The 22,666-nt window shown below is 42.8% G+C and overlaps 2 protein-coding genes across 3 annotated transcripts; one reads left to right on the top strand and one right to left on the bottom strand.

Annotated features, from left to right (window-relative positions):
* The first annotated feature begins 372 nt into the window (after positions 1 to 372).
* avpr2b.1 (arginine vasopressin receptor 2b, tandem duplicate, 1) lies at positions 373 to 2,798 on the top strand. The gene is made up of 2 exons (XM_061832222.1): positions 373 to 1,201; positions 2,379 to 2,798. Exons 1-2 carry the CDS (start codon positions 373 to 375, stop codon positions 2,585 to 2,587), a joined length of 1,038 nt encoding a protein of 345 aa, XP_061688206.1. The 3' UTR covers positions 2,588 to 2,798.
* A 3,497-nt stretch (positions 2,799 to 6,295) lies between these two features.
* Positions 6,296 to 22,515, bottom strand: crbn (cereblon). 2 transcript variants are annotated; one of them, XR_009796958.1, is made up of 12 exons: positions 22,351 to 22,515; positions 22,040 to 22,158; positions 21,749 to 21,951; positions 20,698 to 20,847; positions 18,550 to 18,712; positions 17,941 to 18,003; positions 17,774 to 17,858; positions 17,545 to 17,660; positions 13,829 to 13,893; positions 10,609 to 10,740; positions 8,114 to 8,357; positions 6,296 to 7,968 (listed from the first exon to the last, which is right to left on the bottom strand). XR_009796958.1 is itself a non-coding variant. In XM_061833642.1 (11 exons), exons 1-11 carry the CDS (start codon positions 22,421 to 22,423, stop codon positions 8,174 to 8,176), a joined length of 1,353 nt encoding a protein of 450 aa, XP_061689626.1. In that variant the 5' UTR covers positions 22,424 to 22,515; the 3' UTR covers positions 6,296 to 8,173. The 2 variants fall into 2 exon arrangements, 1 of the variants encoding a protein (XP_061689626.1); XM_061833642.1 differs by having other exon boundaries at positions 6,296 to 8,357.
* Between the last annotated feature and the right edge of the window lie 151 nt (positions 22,516 to 22,666).

The raw sequence follows: 22,666 nt of genomic DNA, 5'->3' as shown, positions 1-22,666 counted from the left end.
GGCTCTTTGCTTTCAAATGCCTTTCATCATGTAAAAAGCACATTGAGTTACCTCGTGTATGAAATGCGCTATACAAATAAATGTGCTTTGCTTTTACTATTAATAATGTTCATTTATCAAATTAGGAGCAGGACTGGAAGCTCCACCCATGCCTTCAGAGTCACAAAAGCCAGCGGACCAGGCACAACCGCTGCACACTCGCTTATTCCAACCTGAGCTCTTGACTTTGGAAGTGCTGCAAAGCAGCAACAATTCTACTTTGCAGGCACCAGAGAGCAAATTCGGTGGATTTTCTGAATATTTGCACCCGAGCTGAGCTATTATTATTATTTTCCCCCATCGGCTTGCTTACCTGCACGTGTGGTTGAGAGGATGTCAGCGGCTATCAACAACAGCGAGCAGGCGGACCCGAGAGACGAGACCCTGGCCAGGGTGGAGATCACTCTGCTGGGCATCATCTTCTCCAGCGCCGCCGTCCTGAACGGCGTCCTGCTGCTGGTCCTGTGGCGGCAGCGCAAGCACGTCAGCCGGATGCGCGTCTTCGTCTTCCACCTGGCCCTGGCCGATCTGGTGGTCACTTTCTTCCAGGTGTGCCCGCAGCTCATGTGGGACATCACGGACAGGTTCGTCGGGCCGGACCTCGTCTGCCGCCTGGTGAAGTACCTGCAGGTTCTGGGCATGTTCTCGTCCACCTACATGATCGTGGCCATGACGGTGGACCGCTACCAGGCGGTGTGCAACCCCATGGTCAAGTTCCAGCGGACGCAGCGGCGCGTGAACGCGGCCGTGTGCGCGGCGTGGGGGGTGTCCCTGGTGGGCAGCCTGCCCCAAGTCTTCATCTTCTCCCAGGTGGAGGTGGCGCCCGGCGTCTTCGACTGCTGGGCCAAGTTCGTCCAGCCGTGGGGGCTCAAGACCTACATCACGTGGACCACGGCGGTCATCTTCGTGGTGCCCGTCATCACGCTCGTCTTCTGCCAAGTGCGCATCTGCAGGGCCATCCAGCAGAACCTGCACCGGAAGGTGCGGCGCGGCATGGCCGGCTCGGCGCCCCCGAGAGCCAGCGGCGCGGCCGGCATGTCCAAAGCCAGAGTGAAGACCCTCAAGATGACCGTGGTCATCGTGCTTGCCTACGTGGTGTGCTGGTCCCCCTTCTTCACCGTCCAACTGTGGTCCGCGTGGGACCCGAATGCGCCCAAAGAAAGTAAGAGGCACTCCAGCAAAATGAAATACCCGCACAGTAGTACCTTGACTGGGGTGGGGGATGCATGGACTTGGGACGACCACATGAATCCAGTGATTTAGAGCAGACCCATGTTAAGAATGTGCATGTTTCGCCAGCGGAGGTTTTGTTTTCTTTGCTGAAATTATACAGTACATTGTGACAGGGTGGCACGGTGGATCAGCTGGAAAACATTAGCCTCACAGTTCTGACCCAGGTTCAATCCCAGCCCTCCCTATATAAAGTTTGCATGTTTTCCCCGTCCCTGCGTGGGATTCCTCCGGGCACTCTGGTTTCCTCCCACATCCCAAAAACATGCCACATTAATTGGACCCTCTAAATTGCCCTTAGGTGTGATTGTGAGTGTGACTGGTTGTTTTCCCCTGTGTGCCCTGCGATTGGCTGGCAACCAGTTCAGGGTGTACCCCGCCTCCTGCCCGTTGACAGCTGGGATAGGCTCCAGCACTCCTGCGACCCTTCTGAGGATAAGCGGGTAAGAAAATGGACGGGTGGATGGATACATTGTTACAACAAAGTGAATTTGAAATACGAAGCCATGGAAAATTGTGATGTGCAAAATATTTTAGTGTACATCTGTGATCAAATTTACATGATGGAATGTGGGTGAACATAAATGCTTGGAAAGGCTGTTAAAATGAAAAATTGCAATTTAGGTACAACTTTCTGTCACAATAGAAAAATTACTTTTTTATCCAGTAAAATAAAGTGGACAGTTTGTCGTAGTGGACCACATAAAACGATATGGCAGCCAGATCTGGCCCCCGGTCCTCGAGTTTGACACCAATGCGCTACACCCCGTCCATGCGAATGTTTTTTTTTTTTTTTGTGTGTGTGTGTGTGTGTGTCTACATTGCATGGGGCTTGTGATTGACTGGCGACCAGTCATGCGTGGATTCTGCTTGAAGTCAGCCGGGATAGGCTCCAGCTCACCCACAAACCCAAATAGGGTATAGAACATTTCTTGACACTTCCAAACTTTTAAATAATTCGGTAATGTAAAAAAGCAAAGTGTCAAATATTTTTTTTATATCTAACAAAAACTCCCTGTTACTTCCAAGAAAAAGTCCAAATGTGGCAAAAGACACATTAGAGATGCGCCTTTTTGACACAACTCCATTGTGACCCGTTGCCATTGCAGCTGCCACCTTCACCATCCTGATGTTGCTGGCCAGTCTCAACAGCTGCGCCAACCCCCTCATCTACCTCCTCTTCAGCGGTCCGCTTCCTCGGAGGCTCCTCGAGCCGGTTTGCCGGCGGCGCTCCTTCAACAAGGACTCCACGCACGACGAGGCCACGCTGGTCAGCGCCTTCTACACCAGTTTCAAACACCTCACAAACGACAACTGAAGGAAGGGCGAAGACGGGCAGCCGATGACGCCTGCCGCGTACCGTGCGGACGCCGATCCTCCGGGGTCTCTGGACTGGAACGATATCATTTGTCAGTTACACGAGATATGTTAAATACGGCACTTCTCGGCCAAGCACGAGTGGGTGGTCCGCGTGGAGAACTGCGTTCCAGATGCAGGATGCTGGACAATAACAATCCCGAGAAGAGAGGAACTGTGCCTGAAAAAAAAAAAGAACAAGTCTACGCAAAAGTACTGCGGTGGTGTCAATTGAGTAGTAGAACATTGACCAGAGACCTGCACAATGAAGTACCAATACAGCGGCACCTTGAGATACAAGAAACACTTGTATCCGAAATCAGCTTTCCCAATTGAAATGCACTTGGCTATATTAGGCTACATTGAATTTAAAGTATTAAACACAGCATCAACAAAAAAAAACATTGAGTCTCCTTTTGTGCGCAACCCGGCAAACCGGGTGCAGTACGATACAGTCATGAGAAAAACAAACAAAGAGTATTGCAACTACAAATGGTGACTCAGTAAAATGCAGGAATATGAACTGCTTTTAAGAGAAAAAAGAATATATACTTGTGAGTATTGTTAAATTGTCTGTCCACGTGTGCTGCTTCCCAATTTGCATTCAAATATCCATTTACTTAAAGTAGTACAAACATACAAATACTATCTATTTGATAGACCATCTACAGTCTTTTGCAATGGTTCCTAATGTTAAGCAAAGCACATTTACGCCAAAACTACGAGACTGTATTACATACACAACAACTGCTCTGATCTAGAAAGATTTCTAAATACTGTCGTCGCTTGTATCTCAAGGCACCACTGTCCCGTGCATTTATTCCAAGACAGTCAATTCAAGCATGAGTACGTTTATCTAGAAGCTGCATTTTTGGAGTATTTGATTATTGGACCTACTACGTGTAGTATCTCATGAAAGGTGGGCTTTGGTTGCGTTAAGCATGAGTTATTTTATATTTAATACAGAACAGCGAAATTACCGTGTGTGTATAAGATTGTGTCATAAATCTTATAGCTTTGGTTTTGGAGTACTTCCTTTGTATAAATGTCACCAGGATGTAAGCGAGTCTACAATTTTGGGATTGTTTCCATTACTAAATTATAGGCAAACAGGGCCTCAACAGCCATTTTGTTATTGTTTTACATTTTGATCATTTAATCCCATCACTGTAGCTCCAGTGGATATGCAGGAAAAAGTCTATACATCTAGATCAAATGCCACATTTTTGTAATATAGAAAATTACGGCAAGGATAAATCATAAAAAGATCAACGATTACATGTGACTCGTAACCTGTACAACACAACCGATTTTTTTAAAAAGCGTTTTAAGAGGCGATGTGCATGTTCAGAATGAACTCATCACGTTCACGCATGACAGCTGCCAGCCTTGAAAGTGCCTCTTCTAGTCCCCAAATAAAGTTCAGCTGTTCTTTCTCGGCCTTTCTTGATATTTCTGTTTCCCAATTCCTTTCACAAAATCCAAGGCCACATTTCCAGCAAAGACTGATGCATCACCTAAATCGATGCTGCGACGGTGAAGTAAACACACATCACCAAGCCGTTTTATAGTGCATGAGACTTGAGTGGAGGGAAACACAAGCACTTCAACCAAACAAGGCAGCTTTTGGTATGTCAAGCAAAGACAAATGTGCATTTGCTGCGTTCCCCCAACTGTTGTACAAAAGCTCACTCTGTTCTAAGTGGTCCTCCTGGATGTACACGGACGCTCAAAGTCATCAGGCCAAGTGGGCCGCGTGTGTCATCCTCGCCGCGGTGATGTCTTCGAGCCTCACCGCGACCGTGAGCGTACCACCTACTCCCCTCCCCGTGCGGTTCCACTCGGTGCACAATGTCGTTGAACGCCGCGCACTAATGCAACCCATTACACCCCATCGTTTTATACTTCTGTCTTTATAACGACCAAAACAAATGAGTCTCGTTGCACCTCCCAAAGCCCAACGCCGCCGCGGTCGCACAAGTCGGGAGTTTCATTCAGATGAACATATGGACTGACTCTACTCACACACAAACGAATGTGTGGTGTCTTAAGTTTACAAGAACTTTGAGAGGAAGAAAAGAGTTGAGAAATTACGTGAAGCAGACCACCAGCTTCACCATTTCCATTGCGAGTTAAGGTAAGTTTGACTGTTTGATTATTTTTACAGTCAGATTCAGACTTAGAAAACTTTATGTATCGCCACAGGGAAAAGTTACGATTTCACATTACCCTTTTGCAATGTTAATAAAGATTTTATGTCTGCGACACTTTGATTATTTCCTATGGGAAAAATAGCTTTAAAATGCATCCAGAAACAGATTGTTCGGCCGTAGAGGTCGTACTCGTAAACGGACTTAAAAAGAAGAAAATAGAAAACCTTCAGTACATTTGATTGTTTTTGTGACAGACACACCAATATATGCCATAACTGCATTAAATGTCAATGATGGATTGTGATGAGGCAATCTCTGGCTTTAATATTTAAACGACTGTACATAAGTTGGCTAGCAACAGACAAGGATATTAATTACTGCTTAAATACAAATAAATAACCAACTTAATTATTTAAAGACATAACTGGCAGCAGCATAGCAGATGCTGCGGCTAAAGTAGAGCTCGTGCACCTACGTCACATGACTGGCCAGATTGCTGGGCAAGCAAAGCCTTGGTCAATGCTAAGTCAATTGGAGACAATGCGAAATAACTCCATATAGCAGAACGCCCAGAGTTTTGTCTGATACTGTTAAACATTTAGAAGGTGATAATAAATGAAGATACGTGGAAAAATGAGAGACACTTGGCAGAGAGGACCCAGATTTAATGTCAAAGTCGATGTTTTTTGCCAGTAAGAAATTGGAGTGTTAACCCGCTTGCGCTTGTCTTGGACAACTGGATCTACACATGTATCTGGTGAGGAAGTCGTCGAGATTTACACGGAAGAGTTTGAAAGTGTACAAAAGTCCGGACGCATACAAATACGTCATTGCTGGATCAGCTCTCAACAGAGAGACGGCTTGCGGAAGCGTGTTCGGCTACACGTTAACCTTTGCCGAAATCTATCGATCTTTTAAGTTAGTATTCAATCCAAATACCAATATTTAAATAAATGACCCCTGGTTTTACACAAACTTGCATTCATTAACTATGATTGGGGAAAAAAATAAAGAGAACAAGCGAGTCAGCTCCTCCGTAGCGTTTCCCAAGAAGTATTTATAATGCTAAGTTGGCTCATTTGAGAACAATGCGTAAAAAATAAATAAATAAATAAATAAATAAAGACGGAGTCGGCTCCTCCGTACACAGATCATGTTGTGGCAACACGTTGAACTTTGGTAAACTTCTCCATGACAGTCTTTTTTTTTTTATATACGCATTGTTCTCAAATGAGTCCAATGCGTATTTGAAAAAGGAAAATAAACCACTGCGATAGGCTTCAGCCCCCGTACACGGAAGCGTGTTGCGGCCACACGTTAACCTACGTAAACACCACTGTGACCGACCGTTTTTTTTCTCTTTTTTTCTAAATACGCATTGGACTCATTTGAGAACATTGCATATTAGGGGAAGGAAAAAAAAAAAAAAAAACAACTGTCAGTGAGAAGTTTACCGAAGTTTAACGTGTGGCCGCAACACGCTTCCATGTACATTGGAGACCCCCCCGACGTTTTAAAAAAAAAACTTTTAAACACATTGTTCTCAAATGAGCCAATTTGGGATTATAAATACTTCTTGGGAGTTTGAGATTGAGAAGAATAATTCCTACCTGAAATGAAGTGAAATGAAGCTACACAGTCATGTGTATTTGGTTGGGCATTATCCCTCACGTTTGGTTGCCAAAATCCATCATTTTTTCTTGTCTTTTCAGCTGGTATTCCATAGAATGACCTCTTTGAATATCTGTCTTGTCTGTTGTAACAACCAGCAGCACAACAAGTCTCAGGCATTGTGAATATTCTCCTCCGGTCCAATGTGCACCACACTGTCGAGCAGCTCTTTTTGACTGGCAATATGGCGCCGTGAGAATGGTGACGTAACGTGCACGAGCCCCGTACTGTACAAAGGGTGCAAATGCAGTAACTAAAATATTCCCAAGATTTGATTCTTTCCATTTTAGGAATGGAGATGTTCACACACCTGTGGGTCACTCTTCACACATTTTGTTTCTGATGATAGTCACTGAACGCCATACTCAATTTTGTAGTGATAACCGTGGCACAGTGCGACGTGATGACTTTTCGCAATATGAAAGACGCTTCAGTTTGGGCTATTTGCTTCAGGGAGGTTAATGCCACAGATATTCTACAGATCACACAATATCAAGTTCATCTGCGAGGAGAGCTGGAAATAAACTAAATGAAAAGGCAAAGAATAAGGAGTTCAATTATTGCTCAATGTGACATGATGATTTGGTTCATTACTGACAGAATTGAGGGCACTCAACGGGAAATCACTTTTGTTAGACCCTCACAAAGGTTCAACAATACAAATCACAAAAAGGGGGTTGGGACACGCAATTTTACACATTCTGTGGTAATTTTTTTTTTTTTTTTTTCAAACAAAGATCCAAAAGCAGTCTGTTTGGCAACAAAATATTCACATTCTAAACAATATCACATATTGCATTCAGTGCAATTTGAATTAAGATCATTTATTACCAAGAACTAGCATTTTGCAGCACATTTATGGTGGCCGAAAACAGCAGCTTTACAACCTCAAAAGAACCCGATTATATCACAGACTTGGAAATGACACCATTTTGCCATTTGTTAATGTACTGTACATTTCTTGCTCGATGTTCAGAAAACGATTTAACAGCTGGAACATTCGAAATGATGGTTAAATGCTCCTCTTCCACTTAGTCGAAATTAGTTGTGACCTTTAAAAGGGTCGTCACTGCCATTGGAGCATAAAGTACCCTCCATTCGCAAAAAAAGGTCCTCACGCAAAGTAGTCCATTATAGTCATCACCAGCTTATCTCCATACAAAAATACAACTGTTTTACTTCCAAGTTTTGAACATACCCATAAAGACAGCTTGGGCATATTCAATCAAACATCAAAAATGACGGGCGTTTATAAAGCCGAAAAAGAAAAAGAAAAAAACTCTCTCAATGAGATTTCTGATTCTGTTTGCGCGGTACAACAAATTCAAGTGGCTGAACTGAAGCCGACAGGGTGCTCAAGCGTCTTCAAAACCCTCCGCCGATGTGGAGGACGAGCGCTGGAGTGCCGAAGCGTGACACTCGCATTTTGCGTTGCAGTCAGTGTGCCTTCAAACAGTTGGAGTCGCTCAAAGGAGTACGAATGGAAGCACGTCTCTTTAGTCTTCACGAATGCATATATCTACACACACATAAAGAAGCTTAAAGAACAATTAACCTAACTCCGATAGCGTATGCTACTCAAGTGCCATATAAAGGTTGGATGAACTTTCCGCTAATTTGAAAGATTTACTGCCAAGGGTGACAGCGCGTGATGTAGTTCTTACTTGGATTCAACACAACCAGAAGACTCAGTTTTTACGCGACGAGGGGAAACAGGTCGGGCGTCACAGGCAGAAGAGGCGAGAGCCGTCCTGCCCGTCGTCGCCCTCGCTGGTGGGGATGCGGGGGAGTATGGCCAAGCGAGACAGACCCCAGAAACGAGGCGGAGACAAGTCCTTCTTGGTGGCCGTGAACTTCCAACCCATGTGAGAGCCGCAGGTTCGGCACTGGGCGACTGTCCAAGCGTACCTGTGCAGACAAGGTGCGATGCAGTCAGAAGTCGTCCGTACGCAGATTCGGGATCGCGTGTGAAACGGAGCGCTGGAGCCAGTCCCAGCGGAGGAAGAGGCATGGCAGGGCAAACCCGGAAGGTCTCAGTTGTTTGGATAGGTTACCGCTAATGTTGAAATGATCAATTTTCAGAGGTACAGAAGTAGCAGGTGGAGGCCCAAGAGCTCAGTGGTTCGGGCATTGGGGTTGTGAGTTCGTATCCCAGTGGGGCCTCCACTCCCCGAGCTGGGTTGCGTCAGGAAGGGCATCCAGCGTAAAAACTGTGCCAAACATAAAAGAGCGTTCATCTGAGATGTCACGCTGTGGCGACCCCCAACGGGACAAGCCGAAAGAAACTACAAATATCAGGTAGAGATACAAAAGCTTAGAGTGCCCTCTAGTGATTATAAGTATAAAATAACGTGAAATTCATCACATGTATAAATCGCTCCGGAGTTGCACACCTGGCCAGACTATGAAAAAAGTGCAACTTGTAGTCTGAAAAATAAGGTAAATATTAAATGCAGTTTCTAACAGACATCATTGATCGAGAAAAACACACATGGACTAAATGTCTGACCCGATGTAAAAAAAATAATTCCCCCTGGACCTAATAAGTGGTAGAGGCCACCATGGGCAGCGTTTGTGTTAACTGTTGTTGGTTTTTTTTATCTTGCCGTGGAGGAGATTCAGCTCACTATCCCCTACAAAATTATTTGAACTCCGCCAAATTACAATTTTTTTCCCCATATAACCTTCTTATCAGTTCAATCAACAGTTTTTAAACTGGATGTAGGTCAAGACATTAATTTGTCCACTCAGAATTTTGACATTTTGGGATGTTTCAGGGTGATTGTTTTGCTCCATAACCCAGAAGCCCACCACGAGCCCAGCTACAGGGCTCGTGGTGGTGATGCCCGGACTTGGCTTACATTTTCTGGTAGCCAGCAGAATTCATGGTTCCCTTTAAGGTCCTGAAAAAAACTCACCTGCCCCAGACCGGTACACTGCCACCACATTTGACAGAACACATTATGTTGCTTTAATCAAATGATGTTGTTTATGGATGTACTGGCAACTGGTCATACACGTCCTAAAATTTAAAATTTTGCATGCGAGTCAAATTTCAGTGCGATACACGACAATTACTTCATTGGATGCAGTAAATAATAGACTAGCATGGATACAGTTAGTGTACAGATTAGAGTACAGTAAAGCCTTGGTTCTCGAACGTCCCCGTTTTTGAACAAATCGGTTTTCGAATGAAAATTTTGAGATTTTTTTGCTTCTATTTTCGAACAAAAATTGGAACTCGAACGCCCCCCACAAACCCCGGAAATAAGATATTGCCCGCCGCCTGAGCAGCTTTGTTGTGAATTCCCACACTGTCGAAAAAAAAACGGAAATAACACAACGTGCGCGGCGCAAGCAGCTCACCCACCGACGACGCGCTTTGTTATTGTCAATTCGAACTTTCCCCGAAAAAACCCAGAAATAAAATAATGCGTGCGGCGCAAGCAGTTAACCCACCCACGACGCGTTTTGTTATTGTCTATTCGAACGCCCCCCAAAAAACGTGTCCCAGTAGTTACTGTTGTTTTTCTTCTTATCGAGGACTACCATACTAAACCCCAAACATGGCTCCAAAGATGGCAAGTCACTTGTTTAAAGTTATTCCGCACTTTTGTTGAAAAAAAAAAAAGTTTAAAAGGCTTCTTAAATTATTTCATTATATAAAGTATTGAAACTATACAGGTACTTCTACTATGCAGGAAAAGCTAAAAAAATGCTTTAAAAAGCCTAATTTTTTTAGACTTGGAACGCATTGTTTCTTTTTCCACTCATTGTAGTGGGAAACATTGATTCGGTTTTCGAACAAATCACTTCTCGAACCGTTTTCTGGAACGGATTGTGGTCGAAAACCGAGGCCTCACTGTATTTATGTGTACTGAGACAATGATCAATAGCAGAGGTTGCTTGGGTTTTTCAAAAAGCACTAAATAAATTCAAGCTACTGTATTATTATTACTATTCGTAGTATGACAGTACATGTTGTGAATGTAAACTGATACTTTCACACAGGCAGATTATGTGGCTTCATACCAGTGAATAATGTGAGGCTACTTGAAGTTATGTCATAAGAAAAAGCCAGGTGACACTTATGAGTCATCCAAAAGTTTTCGTATTAACTTGTCACAGCGGGGGGGTGCGGGAACTATGAGCGGGTTACCCTGGAAACCAGCTATGGAGCGTGGACGGCCTGCCGACCAGGTTGAGGTTGTTAGCCTTGTAGACAGTCAGAGTCTCGTGGACGTAACCGTGTGGGTTGACATAGGCAGCCATGGGACCGTACAGAGACAAGCTGGAGGAGGACACGGGCACACAATCAGGTGGGTGTGTGTGTGTGTGGGGGGGGGGGGGGCCCACACACACACAAAGGCAGCATTGAAGAACCATTACAAACTGAGACCTCAGACACATCAAATGTTTGCTTCCTTTCTGTGGTCCAGTAAAAAAGCAACAGCAGTAAACAAATCTATCTTTGGTATCCCATTAAAAAAAAAAAAAATCAATTTGATGGACAACCTTCAAACTCAAGGACTGAATGTCCAGAACTGTCACTCTGTCGTTTCATGGAGCCTGCGAAGCTTTACATTTTTTTCCCCATGACCACCATCCATCCATCCATCCATCCATCCATCCATCCAGGCTACCTTTGGCGAGCGAGGTAAGCTCATTATCAATATGCTAATCATCAGGAGTGATTATGAAATATTATTATGTGGCACATTTTTCTGGAAAAAAAACGCTCTAACTAGCTCACGCTCTGTCCACACACCGAGTCCGTACACAAACACAGCACTGCCCATCTTGTGGCTGGCATTTTGATTTTGGGCAGAACGCCAGTCTTCGAAATGGTATCACACAAATGTGAACAGCAGTGGATCACCCAAAAAAAGAAAAATAGTAGTGTGGTAATATAATTTCCAGCTGCATTTAAATTGCTTCTCCCAGGCTCTTCAAGTGGAGCCAAATAAATAACAAATGCCAGTTTAAGTGTTTTTATAGTAAAACAATTTATTCGGTTGATAGTGTTACTGTTGCACCTTCTAAAACTTTTAATAATATGTAAGATGTCAATGTTTTATTTTAAATGTCAATAAATTGGTTTACAGCAAATATCTTTATTTTATTTCCAATATGACCCAAACTCTGATCTTAAAACCAACGTGCACATTAAACATAGATTTTGAAGCAGTTTTACATTTATGTAGTTGCACCGTTATCACCGACTCCCCGAGGACGGCCATAACTACGACAGAGCAACGCCATAAAAAACAAGTTAGACACCCCTGCTTGGAGACAGAGTTCCAATTTAAAAGTCTGCATTTAATGAAAGACATCTATCAAATGTTTAACCAGTCAATGAATGCAATTATTTTCGATAGATGAAAGTTCAAGCAGTTCGGCTCCAGCGTGCGTCTGGACAGTTTTAAGAGTGTGACACAAATGAAGTGTCACGTCACTGTTACATAAGGTTGGGGCCACGTTATGATGTAATGTCAGCTTCCTGGGGAAGTAATGACTTATGATGTCGCCGTAATTTAGATGATTAGGGCTATAAAGGTTGGCTGTCCAGAAGTGACAAAGAATTATCCTTAAGTCTCATTCAAACAGACCATTAGCAGATATTTATGAGAAATTAGACAATTTGCAGAGTGGGGTTAGAATGTCCACAGCGTGGACTTCAGCTCAAATGACTTGTGTGGAAAATTATTTTGCAAAAAATATATTCAATACCAATAACACTACTATTTATAACCATACCATTTTCTTCACCGCTATCCTCACGAGGGTCGCGGGGAGTGCTGGAGCCTATCCCAGCTGTTAACGGGCAGGAGGAGGGATACACCCTGAACTGGTTGCCAGCCAATTGCAGGGCACATTGAGACAGCCACAATCACACTCACAATCACACCTAAGGGCAATTTAGAGGGTCCAATTAATGTGGCATGTTTTTGGGATGTGGGAGGAAACCGGAGTGCCCGGGGAAAACCCACACAGGCACGGGGAGAACATGCAAACTCCACACAGGCAGGTCTGGGATCAAACCCGGGACCTCACAAATGTGAGGCCAAGGCAATACCAGCTGATCCACTGTGCCACCTACTTTTTCAAAATTATGATTATTGTTGTTGTTTTATGTCTAGATTCATTGGTTTTTCAGTCAATAAACACCACAGAGGCATTCAGCATTGCCGCCTAAAAGTGAGTAATCCATCACATTTCATCCCATAAAAGTGTATTTTAATGTCGACATTAAGGGAAGCGTTAGCAATTTTAAAAAATGTTGAAATTGTCAGTCTCACTTGACAAGATGAAAATGAATGAAATGATCATAATATGTATATATGTCAGCCAGCGGCACAGTGGAGCATCTGTAAAGCTTTGGCTTTACACTTCTGAGGACTCGAGTTCAATCCCAGCCCGCCTGTGTGGAGTTTGTATGTTCGCCCTGTGCCTGGGTGGGTGTTCTCCAGGCACTCCGGTTTCCTCCCACATCCCAACAACATGCAACATTAATTGGATACTCTAAATTGCCCCCAAGTGTGATCGTGAGTACGACTGTTGTCTGTCTCGATGTGCCCTGCGATTGGCAGGCAACCAGTTCAGGGTGTACCCCGCCTCATACCCGTTGACAGCTGGGATAGGCTCCAGCACTCCTCGCGACCCTTGTGAGGATAAGCGGCTAAGAAGATGGATGGATGGATGGATGGATGGATGGATGTCAGCCACCCCTGGCAGTATTTTGTACTACTAGAATTTTACAGAAACCATCATGCTCCAGGAAAATCAACAAAAGACAAAGGGCGTGACTGACAAGGTGTCAATAATGTGTTCCGGATTGGAGGGCATATCAATTGTGCTGACCTATTCGATTAGGGGATTCAAGAACCTGCTTAGAACAACGGTGGAAATATGTGTACACCTCCGGGGAGGGGAAAAAAAAAAATCCTCATTTGCTAACAACTGGCTATACAGGCAAAACAAAGGGACTTTAAACAGATTAGGATTTCGAAGTGACAAAATTAAAGTTAGGCTACGTATATCACCAATTTTTGATTGTATATAAAACTTCAAACTTCTAACATTTGGTGTTACAATAACACAGCATTCCGCGTAAGGCCCGTCAGAGACTTGAGTCGAATCGGCGATGAGGGAAGTGAGTCTACATTCATCTGCTAACAGCTTCAAAACTGAAAACTCCTGTTTATGTGCCACTTTTGATATAATGAATGAATAAAAATGACTTCCATTCTCTGTTACAAATAGTTCAAACTTATGACTTGGGGTGATGAATAACATTTTGTGAAATATGATGAAATAAATGTTATGCTCTGCCGTAAAACACAATTAAGAGACTTTAATAAAATGTTAAGCATCATCACCTGAAGATCTCTTTTTTGGTGGTGATTTCCGTGTCTTGGCACTGCTTACAGCACAGCGATGTGCACTGAGGAAATAGAAATGGGATAATCATTAAAAGGAAACTGAATAGATCATAAAAATAATAATTTGTCATCTCAGAAATTTTAAAATATATATATGTTCATATGGGGGCAATAATTTTAGGGCGTATAAAGGTTTTTTCAGGTCTTGCTTTACGCGTGTGCATCACACACCACAGATGAAGTCCAAGAATAATCGGGGAAAGTGGGCTAAATATGTTCCCAATGAGGGTACTTATTACGTTTTATCACACAGGAACAAAAACTGTAGTAACTGCGTAGCTGACACATCCAGGAAGTGCGCATGTTAGAGCTTCAGTTGGCCAGCGGCAACGCAAGAATTTTAATAAATGTATATGTGCTTGGAGGCACGGTGAGTCAGCCGGCAAAGCATTGGCCTCACAGTTCGGTGGACCTGGGTTCGATCCCGGCCCCGCCTGTGTGGAGTTTGCGTGTTCTCCTCGTGCCTGCGTGGGTTTTCTCCGGGCACTCCGGTTTTCCTCCCGCATCCCAAAAACATGCAACATTAATTGGACGCTCAAAATTGCCCCTAAGTGTGATTGTGAGTTTGACTATTTGTCTCTATGTGCCCTGGAATTGGCTGGCAACCAGTTGAGGGTGTACCCTGCCTCCTGCCCGTTGACAGTTGGGATAGGCTCGAGCACTCCCCATGACCCTCATGAGGATAAGCGGTAAAGAAAATGGATAGATGGATGGGTATATCTGCTTCAATTAACATTGATCGAAGCAAACAATGACTGATGAAAATAAATTAGACAGATGAATAATAAATGTAATTAGCCCATGTGTATATATATATAAAATCTAAATTATAAAATATAATCAAAAGGTAATGTCATGGTGGCACATCTGCCTCACAGTTCTCAGGAATAGGGTTCGAATCCCGGCTACGCTTACTCCGGTTTCCTCCCACATTCCCAAAATATGCAAAGTAGGCTAATTGAAGACTCTAAATTGCCCGTAGGTATGAATGTGGGTGCGAATGGTTGTTTATTTTCTAATATGCCCTGCGACTGGCTGGCGACCGGTTCAGCATGTACCCTGCCTCTCGCCCTGAGATGACTGGAATAGGTTCCGGCCAGCCGGCGACCCGAGTGAGGAGAAGCGGGAACGGAAGACGAATGAATAAATGAAAGGTAATATCATTTCAAATCGTGGTGCACCAAGAGAAGTATGAATCACAACGTAGAAAGATAAAAAAAGATAGCAGCGGTTCTACTGGCTCAAAAAAGACACACAGAGAGACACACACACACACACACACACAAAATGCAGGACAACAAAGCTGTCATTTCCATAATCAATTTCCACATATCCTGTACTACTAATACAAAAAAATAATAATAATAATCTCCGGCTTTAAAGGAGGAATATTATGAAAATTGACTGATTTTGATGGCTTGATTCCAAAAAGTCAGGTCTCCGGAGTGCCTGTCCACACATCAAGTGTGAAATTAAAATGCCTCTGGTGGGTTTGTGCAAATTCTATTAATTTGCAGTCTGGACGCTGAGGGGTGAACATCTGCTTTGCCAGAGGGGTCTCTGAATCTCCAAAAGTCTCAAATAACCACATCAAAAAAAAGCAGTCAGATTTGCTGTTCACTACTTTTATTTTAAAAATCCCGCTCGAGGGGTTGGGGAATTTGCTAACCAACCACAAAGTCGTTAAGTTAGCATTAAGAAATAGCCACTTATGTGATCGCCATGCCCTTTTGTCTGCCCAGGTCGTCACGGTAATAATAGACATAAATCGCCATTTGCACGAGAACGAACCCAGGAAGAGCGCCAAAAGAACCATCATAGAACTGTTTTAAATTGTAAAAGAATTGTCCCATTGTCTCCTTGAAGAAACAAAACAGCTGCCTCTCTGCGTGCATGCTATCCTCTAAGTAAATGCAAATTGTAAATAGACCGCAACACCAAACAAGATTTGTACAATGATACAAACATACAATTGATATTACAATATATTAAGAATCACTATTTGCCTGATTATTTATTCTATCACAATCTTTCATTTTTATGTATTATACTGATTCTAAACCCTCAAGCCCAAATTCAACGTACACTCTGCTGTAGACAGCCCACTCCAAAAGTATTGGAATGGCAAGGTCACGTCTCTTGTATTTGTAGTATATTGAAGATATTTGGATTTCAGATCAAAAGGTAAATATGAGACAAAAGTTCAGAATTACACCTGTTATATTATGGTATTTATATCTATAGATATCACATTGTAAGTAAGCAATATTATTGGAAAACGTGACTAATGGGGTGGTACGGGGTGGGGGGGGGGCAACTGGTTAGAGCGTTGGCCTCACAGTTCTGAGGACTGGGGTTCAAATCCCGACCCCACCCGTGTGGAGTTTGCATGCGTGGGTTTTCTCAGTGCACTCTGGTTTCCCGCCCACATCCCAAAAATATGCATTCATTCGAGACTCTAAATTGCCCCTAGGTGTGCCCTGCGATTGGCTGGCAACCAGTTCTGGTGTACTGAGCAACACCCACTCCCTGTCTCCAGGTCAGCCAAGGGTATCAACAGCTGTTGATGACAAACATTGTCAAACACCCAAAGACCCTCAGCGACATCACTGCCAACCTCCCCAGGGCAAGTGTGAAGGTATCACAATTCAGTGTTCGAAGAAGACGATGAGTGAAGAAAAATACATACCACAAGATGCAAACTATTCATGAGCAAAAAAATAATTGGAAGGACAGATTGGATTTCGCAAAGAAGTGCACAGATGAACCACAAAGATTTTGGAACAAAGTGTTATGGAATGATGAGACAAAGATGAACCTCTACCAAAGTGATGAAAAGGGGAAAAGCATGGAGAGAGGAAGGATCTGCTTGTGATCCAAAACACACAAGCTTCTCTGTGAAGCTTTGTGCAGGTCATGTCATGGCTTGGGCCTACATGGGTGCTTCTGGAATGGACTCACTCATCTTTATCGATGATGTAACTCATTATGGTATTGGCAAAATGAATTCTGAAGTTTACAAAAACCATTTTGTCTTGCAATTTACACAAAAATGCATCCACACTAATCTAGTGCCACCTATGCCACCAAATACTTAATGTTTTTCCACTTCATGTTTATTGAATAATGTCTGTTCCAATACTCTTTATCTCATTTTAAAAGTGGGTGGATACCAACAAAAAGAGCTCTGTTCTGAGTTGTTTTTTTTTAACACATTTAGATGTAAATAGCGTGAAACAAAAGCAGGAATTTGCACATTTTGTATCAGATTCATGTTTTGGTCTGAAACACAAGCGCAACAGAGGAATTGAACTTGCTGTTCCAAAACCTTTGGAGGGGACTGTGCATTTGTGGTTAAAAAAAAAAAAAAAAAAAACACGGAACAACATCACACACATGCAGGCATGCGAGGGGAGAAGTCAGTGTCAAAAGGACACTCAGACAGTGCTTGTGCCTCTTGACCCGGGTGGCTGGGACAGTGGTGCCTTGCTCAAGGGCATCTCGGTAGTAACAAGACAACGAGATGCTGTTTTTTATATATTGCCAAAGCACGACTTTGACCCCCTCAAATCCAAAGCCCCTGTACTTACAGATGAGTGTAATAAACTAGTAGTAATAAAGCAGGTGTTTTTTGTTTTTTTTTTTTCTTTTACCCGATCCATGATGTCCAGCTCACAGCGAAGCCTCTGAATGGCGCTGCCAATCTTCAGCAGCTGGAGCCTGAGCGAGTCATCAATGGGCAGACAGGCGGCCACTCTGTAGGAGAAATCTGACAGTAACGAGAAAAGAGGAGAGGAGAGAGCATCAGGAGGAAGGAAGGAGAACACACAGAACATTGTGCGTCATCATCGTCGTGCATTAATAAACACAGATGGGACCGACCTATGGCATTTGTGGGAAGAGAGTCATCTTTCAAATTCTCGTCCCACTCGTGGAGTTGCTTCTTCACTCGGTTCATGAGTGACTCCTGCGGGAAGGTAGAACACAAGCTTTACATTCCCATTAAGATTCCTGATCTTGGCTTGAACATTTTTTTGTTAGGCTCTTACGGAGTCGTAGAGGGCATAGACCCACGGCGGCCAAGGCGTCAGACTGGCACAGTAAAACTTTCTCTAAGATCAACAAAAGACGGAGATTATGTGAAAAGAAACACGAGAGCATAGGTATGGATCCATCCACTTTGACATTTTGTACGAATAGACAAAGTTAGATTGTTGTGTAAGACAACAGGACTTGACCAAAAAGAACAAAAAATATAAAAATAACTTTTGTTTTGCTGTCATTTTTCACGAGCTGAACTCAAAGATCCAAGACTTTTTATTGACCCATTTCTCTCAAATATTGTTTATGAGTCTGTCTAAATGAGTGTTATACTGACCATATCTCCCTTTCCGAGACAATCCATCAAGCTAACAGGTGTGGCATATCAAGTTTTTGTTTCATTATTGAATCATTATTCCACATATCTACCAAACGTGTACCTAAGTGTTCTGTGACATCATACATAATGTATCTTGACTGTGTGTGTGTGTGGAGTCCTGTATTTGCCCCCTTACAATTTTGGTTCAACTGTGGATTATAAGACTTCCAGGTCATCCAACATTTTGCATTTTTTTCTTCACCGGGTAATTAAAGTACATCAAATGTAAATTTTTTACCTGTTGGTAGCTATTCCACCAGCATTCTGCTTGCTTGCAGCTCTGAGTTGGGGGCTTAGAGGAAGGATGCACAACGAGCCTGGAGAGGGGAGTTAGCTGAACAGCAGATACAGGATCAGGAAGGATTCGTTCTGGAAGGATCTGGACTTTGGCTTGTCGAATCCTGAAAAAAAAAAAAAAAAAAAAAACCACCACAATGATATACTATACACAATTATAAAGGGTTACACTTTTAATGCGAAAATTGTACTAAATATGCAGAAAAAGATTGTGCACTATGGAAACAAGCTCATGAAGCATTATAAAAATATGACCTCAGTGTGATTGCATATCAGCTAATTGCATTTCAGAAAAGCTTTGGGCTGGAATGACAGCTTTCAAGTCACCCTCGCTGGAGCCACTTGCAGTATAAAGAAAAGCTTAATAGAATAACTTGGTACTGAGTCATTTGTGAGCATTGGTGGCGCCACCAGGAAACAGCGGAAATGTGTCTTTATGAGCACCGAGCATCACTGACTTCCTCAAACATCAGGATCGAGACTACAAAATGGTACAGAGTTATTTTTCCTCATAGACGCCACTGTGGAATGCAGCATATAAGATATATTTCTATGGTGATGTCTACAAAACAATAGGACACACACACACTAGCTTTTGGTTTTTTAAAACTGACCACACTGTGTTATGAACATACACACACAGATGCACAACAGACTCGCTGATAATATTAACGCTGACAACAGGCAAAAAGCGGCTAGATAGGGAGTTGCAGAGGGAATCGGAACTGTTATCTAAAAACGACGCACACAATTACCTGATCCCACGAAAGAAGAGAGAGTCGTATGCTTCTACTCAATTGAAGCTTTTGTAATTGAGAAATACTCAAAGATGAGTCTGGTGTATCAAGATTCTTATTTGGGGACAAGATAACTGACCAAACATTAAAAGATCACGGAAGAAGGAATAGCACCAGGACATTTTCCCTCGTAATTCTTTACATGTGCATCAGGGAGCAAGGAGGAGAATTAAAACAAAGCCACTGCAAAAGTCAAAGTGAGACAAAAAGTGTGACTAACCTATGCAGATATATATATATATATTTATTATTTTTTTTTTTTAAACAGCATGACACTTAAGGTGCTGTTCCACAAGACGAAACAAATTGCCTGCGTCCTAAAGAGTACATGCAGGTGATAAATGTCTTAAAATCAGACTGGAAGACTTCTGTACTACAGTGTATCTGTTCTCTCGGTACTAATTGTTATAGTATAACTTGATAATTGCAAATCCTTACCAGTCATGATAATTGCATGCACAAACCATTTGTAACGATCTGTTTATACAACATACCTGGTCTTTGCGTGTCAATTACATAGAGTACAAGGATAATTCCTGCAACTAATTAGGAAGATTCACTCATGATTAGAAAAATAGTGGACCAGAAAAAAATGTGTCATAATTTCAAACAGACGTTCCCATTTGGAATGTTTGCAGAACGATACTGACACCTAGCGGTGGTTATTACAATGGAATTACTGGTCAGTGGAAAATAAATTTAACAGACTAATTGGAGAGAGGTATTCTGTTTATCTGAAGTACTTTTTCCCGTGGCTTGAAAAGACACAGGGGACACAAAAGCGGCCATTCCTGCAACTACCCGTCTTTGTCTCTTGATTGCGCCAGTAAACAACAATGGCCAGTTCTGGAACTAAAAAAAAATGAAAAATACCTGTCCCACTAAACTTGTACTATTACTACGTATAAATTCACAAATCGTGTGAGTCGTCATCCTTCAGGAAGATTCAATGATGTTCAAATCTGCTTGAAAAAAACTCACTTGTGTTTGTAATTGAGATACAATAAAATTATACTGCCCATCTTGTGTCGAGGCATCAAATCATTTCTTAAATCACAAATAAGTTCAAACATTAGCTCTTGGTCAACCCTGGCACTTGTAACTGGAACCGACTGACTGGTACTTATGACTGCGACCCCCTCCCCAAAAAGTAAAACATACTTGTCGTTGTTAATTTCTGAGGAAGTAGTTTTTCCAGGTATTTTTGATCGAACGCCGTTTGTACATGGATATGAATTTAACAGATATCTTTTTTTTTTTGGTTTATGATTTATGAGAAAATTTCAACATACCCATCTGCTTGAGTTCTTATTTCATGGACTTTGAATCTCTGCCTGCCCACAGCTTTCACTTTGACGGTCTCAATGCCGTACTCTTGCTCCTCCCGGTATGCGTAGATTTCTGCTGTAGTTCCAAACTCTGCCTCTAGCTCGCCTCCATCACTGCAAGAATCAATATACAGTAGTTTACTAGTGTGAACTCAAGCAGATTGCAGCGCCTGCTGTCGATAAGTCATCTTCTGAACGGCGGAGAAAAACAAAGTCAAGGTTTTGGGGTGGCCCCATTCAAAGTCCAGACTTGAATCTAATTGAAATGCAGTGGCATGACCTAAAAAAAGATGTTTATGCCCCCCAAAAATGTCATTTTTTGCTGAATTCAAACAATTCTGCGAGGAAGAGAGGGCCAAATTTGTCGAAAAAAATTGACATTACATCAAATTAAAAGAAAGTTCGTATTCTTGGAATATGTGGGTCGTGATGCGTAAGGTTACTGAAACTTTAACAGTAAAAGTATAAATGTCCATTTAAATGGGCCCCATTTTACTGCTTATTTGTACTCTCTTTATCTGTGTAGTTGAATTGATGGCATTTAAAGATATATTACTTTACATGCTCAATACGTGCATGTTCCATATCAAAATTATTATTTAGAATCAGGAACATCCCTCAAATATTGTGGAGGAACTCCTGTGATTTTTTTGTTTTTGTTTTTTTTGAATTTTTGTTTTTTGGTTACCTTAATTCAAAATACTCTTTACTGTTTTCTCATTTTGATGATTCAATATATTTTAAAGTGAATAAAAGTGTGTTGTCATTATTGTGTATGTTGGGGGCGGGGGGGTTCAGTGCCAATAGGAGGGTCTTGGCAGGGTGCCATTCAGGCTATTCCCATCACTTGCTACAAACACACGTTTTGAGCAATAGAAAAACTATATTATGCTACGAGTTATGGTTCTGGAATGTGTTTCAAACACCTGTTGGAATGTTCCCTCATTTAAATCTGGGTACCTGCCACTTAAAAGATCTTTCCACAGACCTGTGTGGGAGTACGGCGGCCACGTACCTGTGTGCGAGCACAGCAAAGGTTCGATCCCTCTGTATTACACTCCTCATCATGCTGACCTCCTGCGGCCTGAAGAGCTGCAGGGGGAGCGTCTGTCCGGGCAGCAGCATCACAGCAGTGTGTGGCAGCACGGGGATGGTCTGACAACTGTCATCGTCGTGGACGGTGCGGCCGTGAAACTCCTCCATGTCCGAGCCAAGGTACTGTCAACACGAGACAAGTGTTGACGACAAACAAGTGTGGTCAAAGAAAAGAGAAAGTGAAGCTAAAAGAACCTGCTTGGTGACTCACAGCGTGTGAAGTGGGTAGACTGGGGTCGAACGTGATAATGCTTGGTTTCGTTGCCTCCTCGCTGTCTCGATCTTCAGTCTCCATGTCATCTTCCTCCTCTTCTTCCTCCTCCTCGTTCCCTGTTTTTGCAGAGGAAGAAGTGCAAGTCACTAAAGAAAAACATTCTTGCGAGAAGAGATAAAAGCAGTCGAAGAGGCTGAATATGGAATTCTAGGACTGTGATAAAACGTGCCAAATCCTTAGCTGGATATAAATTCTTCCCGGGAGAAGGCGGCCAGTGAATCCCTTAAAACGGCGAGTTGTCCGCTTACCTGGAAAGAGCTGTAGCTGGTTGCCCATGTTATCGTTTATGTTGCCTTCGTCTCCACCCCTGTCGTCGGCCATATCCTTGTGTTTACACTGCAGCTTTTCTTCTATGGTGGGATGGTTAGCCACGCAGCAGCCTACTGGCTCACGAGCGCCCCCCCGTCGAGATGGCCGAGTGGACAGTAGACAAAACGTACATTTGGGGTGTCCACATTTATACGATTGAGGCCCACTACCTATGGAAGTAGATTAGTGCCACCAGGATTTGAAATGTAAAGTGAAATAGGATTTGAAATGCCACAGAAAACAGGATTTGAATTT

Source organism: Syngnathoides biaculeatus, chromosome 10 (genome assembly GCF_019802595.1).
Source record: "Syngnathoides biaculeatus isolate LvHL_M chromosome 10, ASM1980259v1, whole genome shotgun sequence".
NCBI classification, from domain to species: Eukaryota; Metazoa; Chordata; class Actinopteri; order Syngnathiformes; family Syngnathidae; genus Syngnathoides; species Syngnathoides biaculeatus.
The sequence above is the reverse complement of the archived record's forward strand: the minus strand, read 5'-3'. Positions and strand labels throughout refer to the sequence as shown.

Bases quoted from the DNA above. Each gene is read 5' to 3' on its own strand.
- avpr2b.1 (XM_061832222.1), top strand. From the start codon at position 373: ATGTCAGCGGCTATCAACAACAGCGAGCAGGCGGACCCGAGAGACGAG. The intron at 1,202-2,378 runs GTAAGAGGCACT...TTGCCATTGCAG, and splicing joins CCCGAATGCGCCCAAAGAAA to CTGCCACCTTCACCATCCTG.
- crbn (XM_061833642.1), bottom strand. From the start codon at position 22,423: ATGGCCGACGACAGGGGTGGAGACGAAGGCAACATAAACGATAACATG. The intron at 13,894-17,544 runs GTAAAAGAAAAA...CTATTTCCTCAG, and splicing joins AGCTGGACATCATGGATCGG to TGCACATCGCTGTGCTGTAA. The intron at 8,358-10,608 runs GTAACCCGCTCA...TTGTCTGCACAG, and splicing joins CTCCATAGCTGGTTTCCAGG to GTACGCTTGGACAGTCGCCC.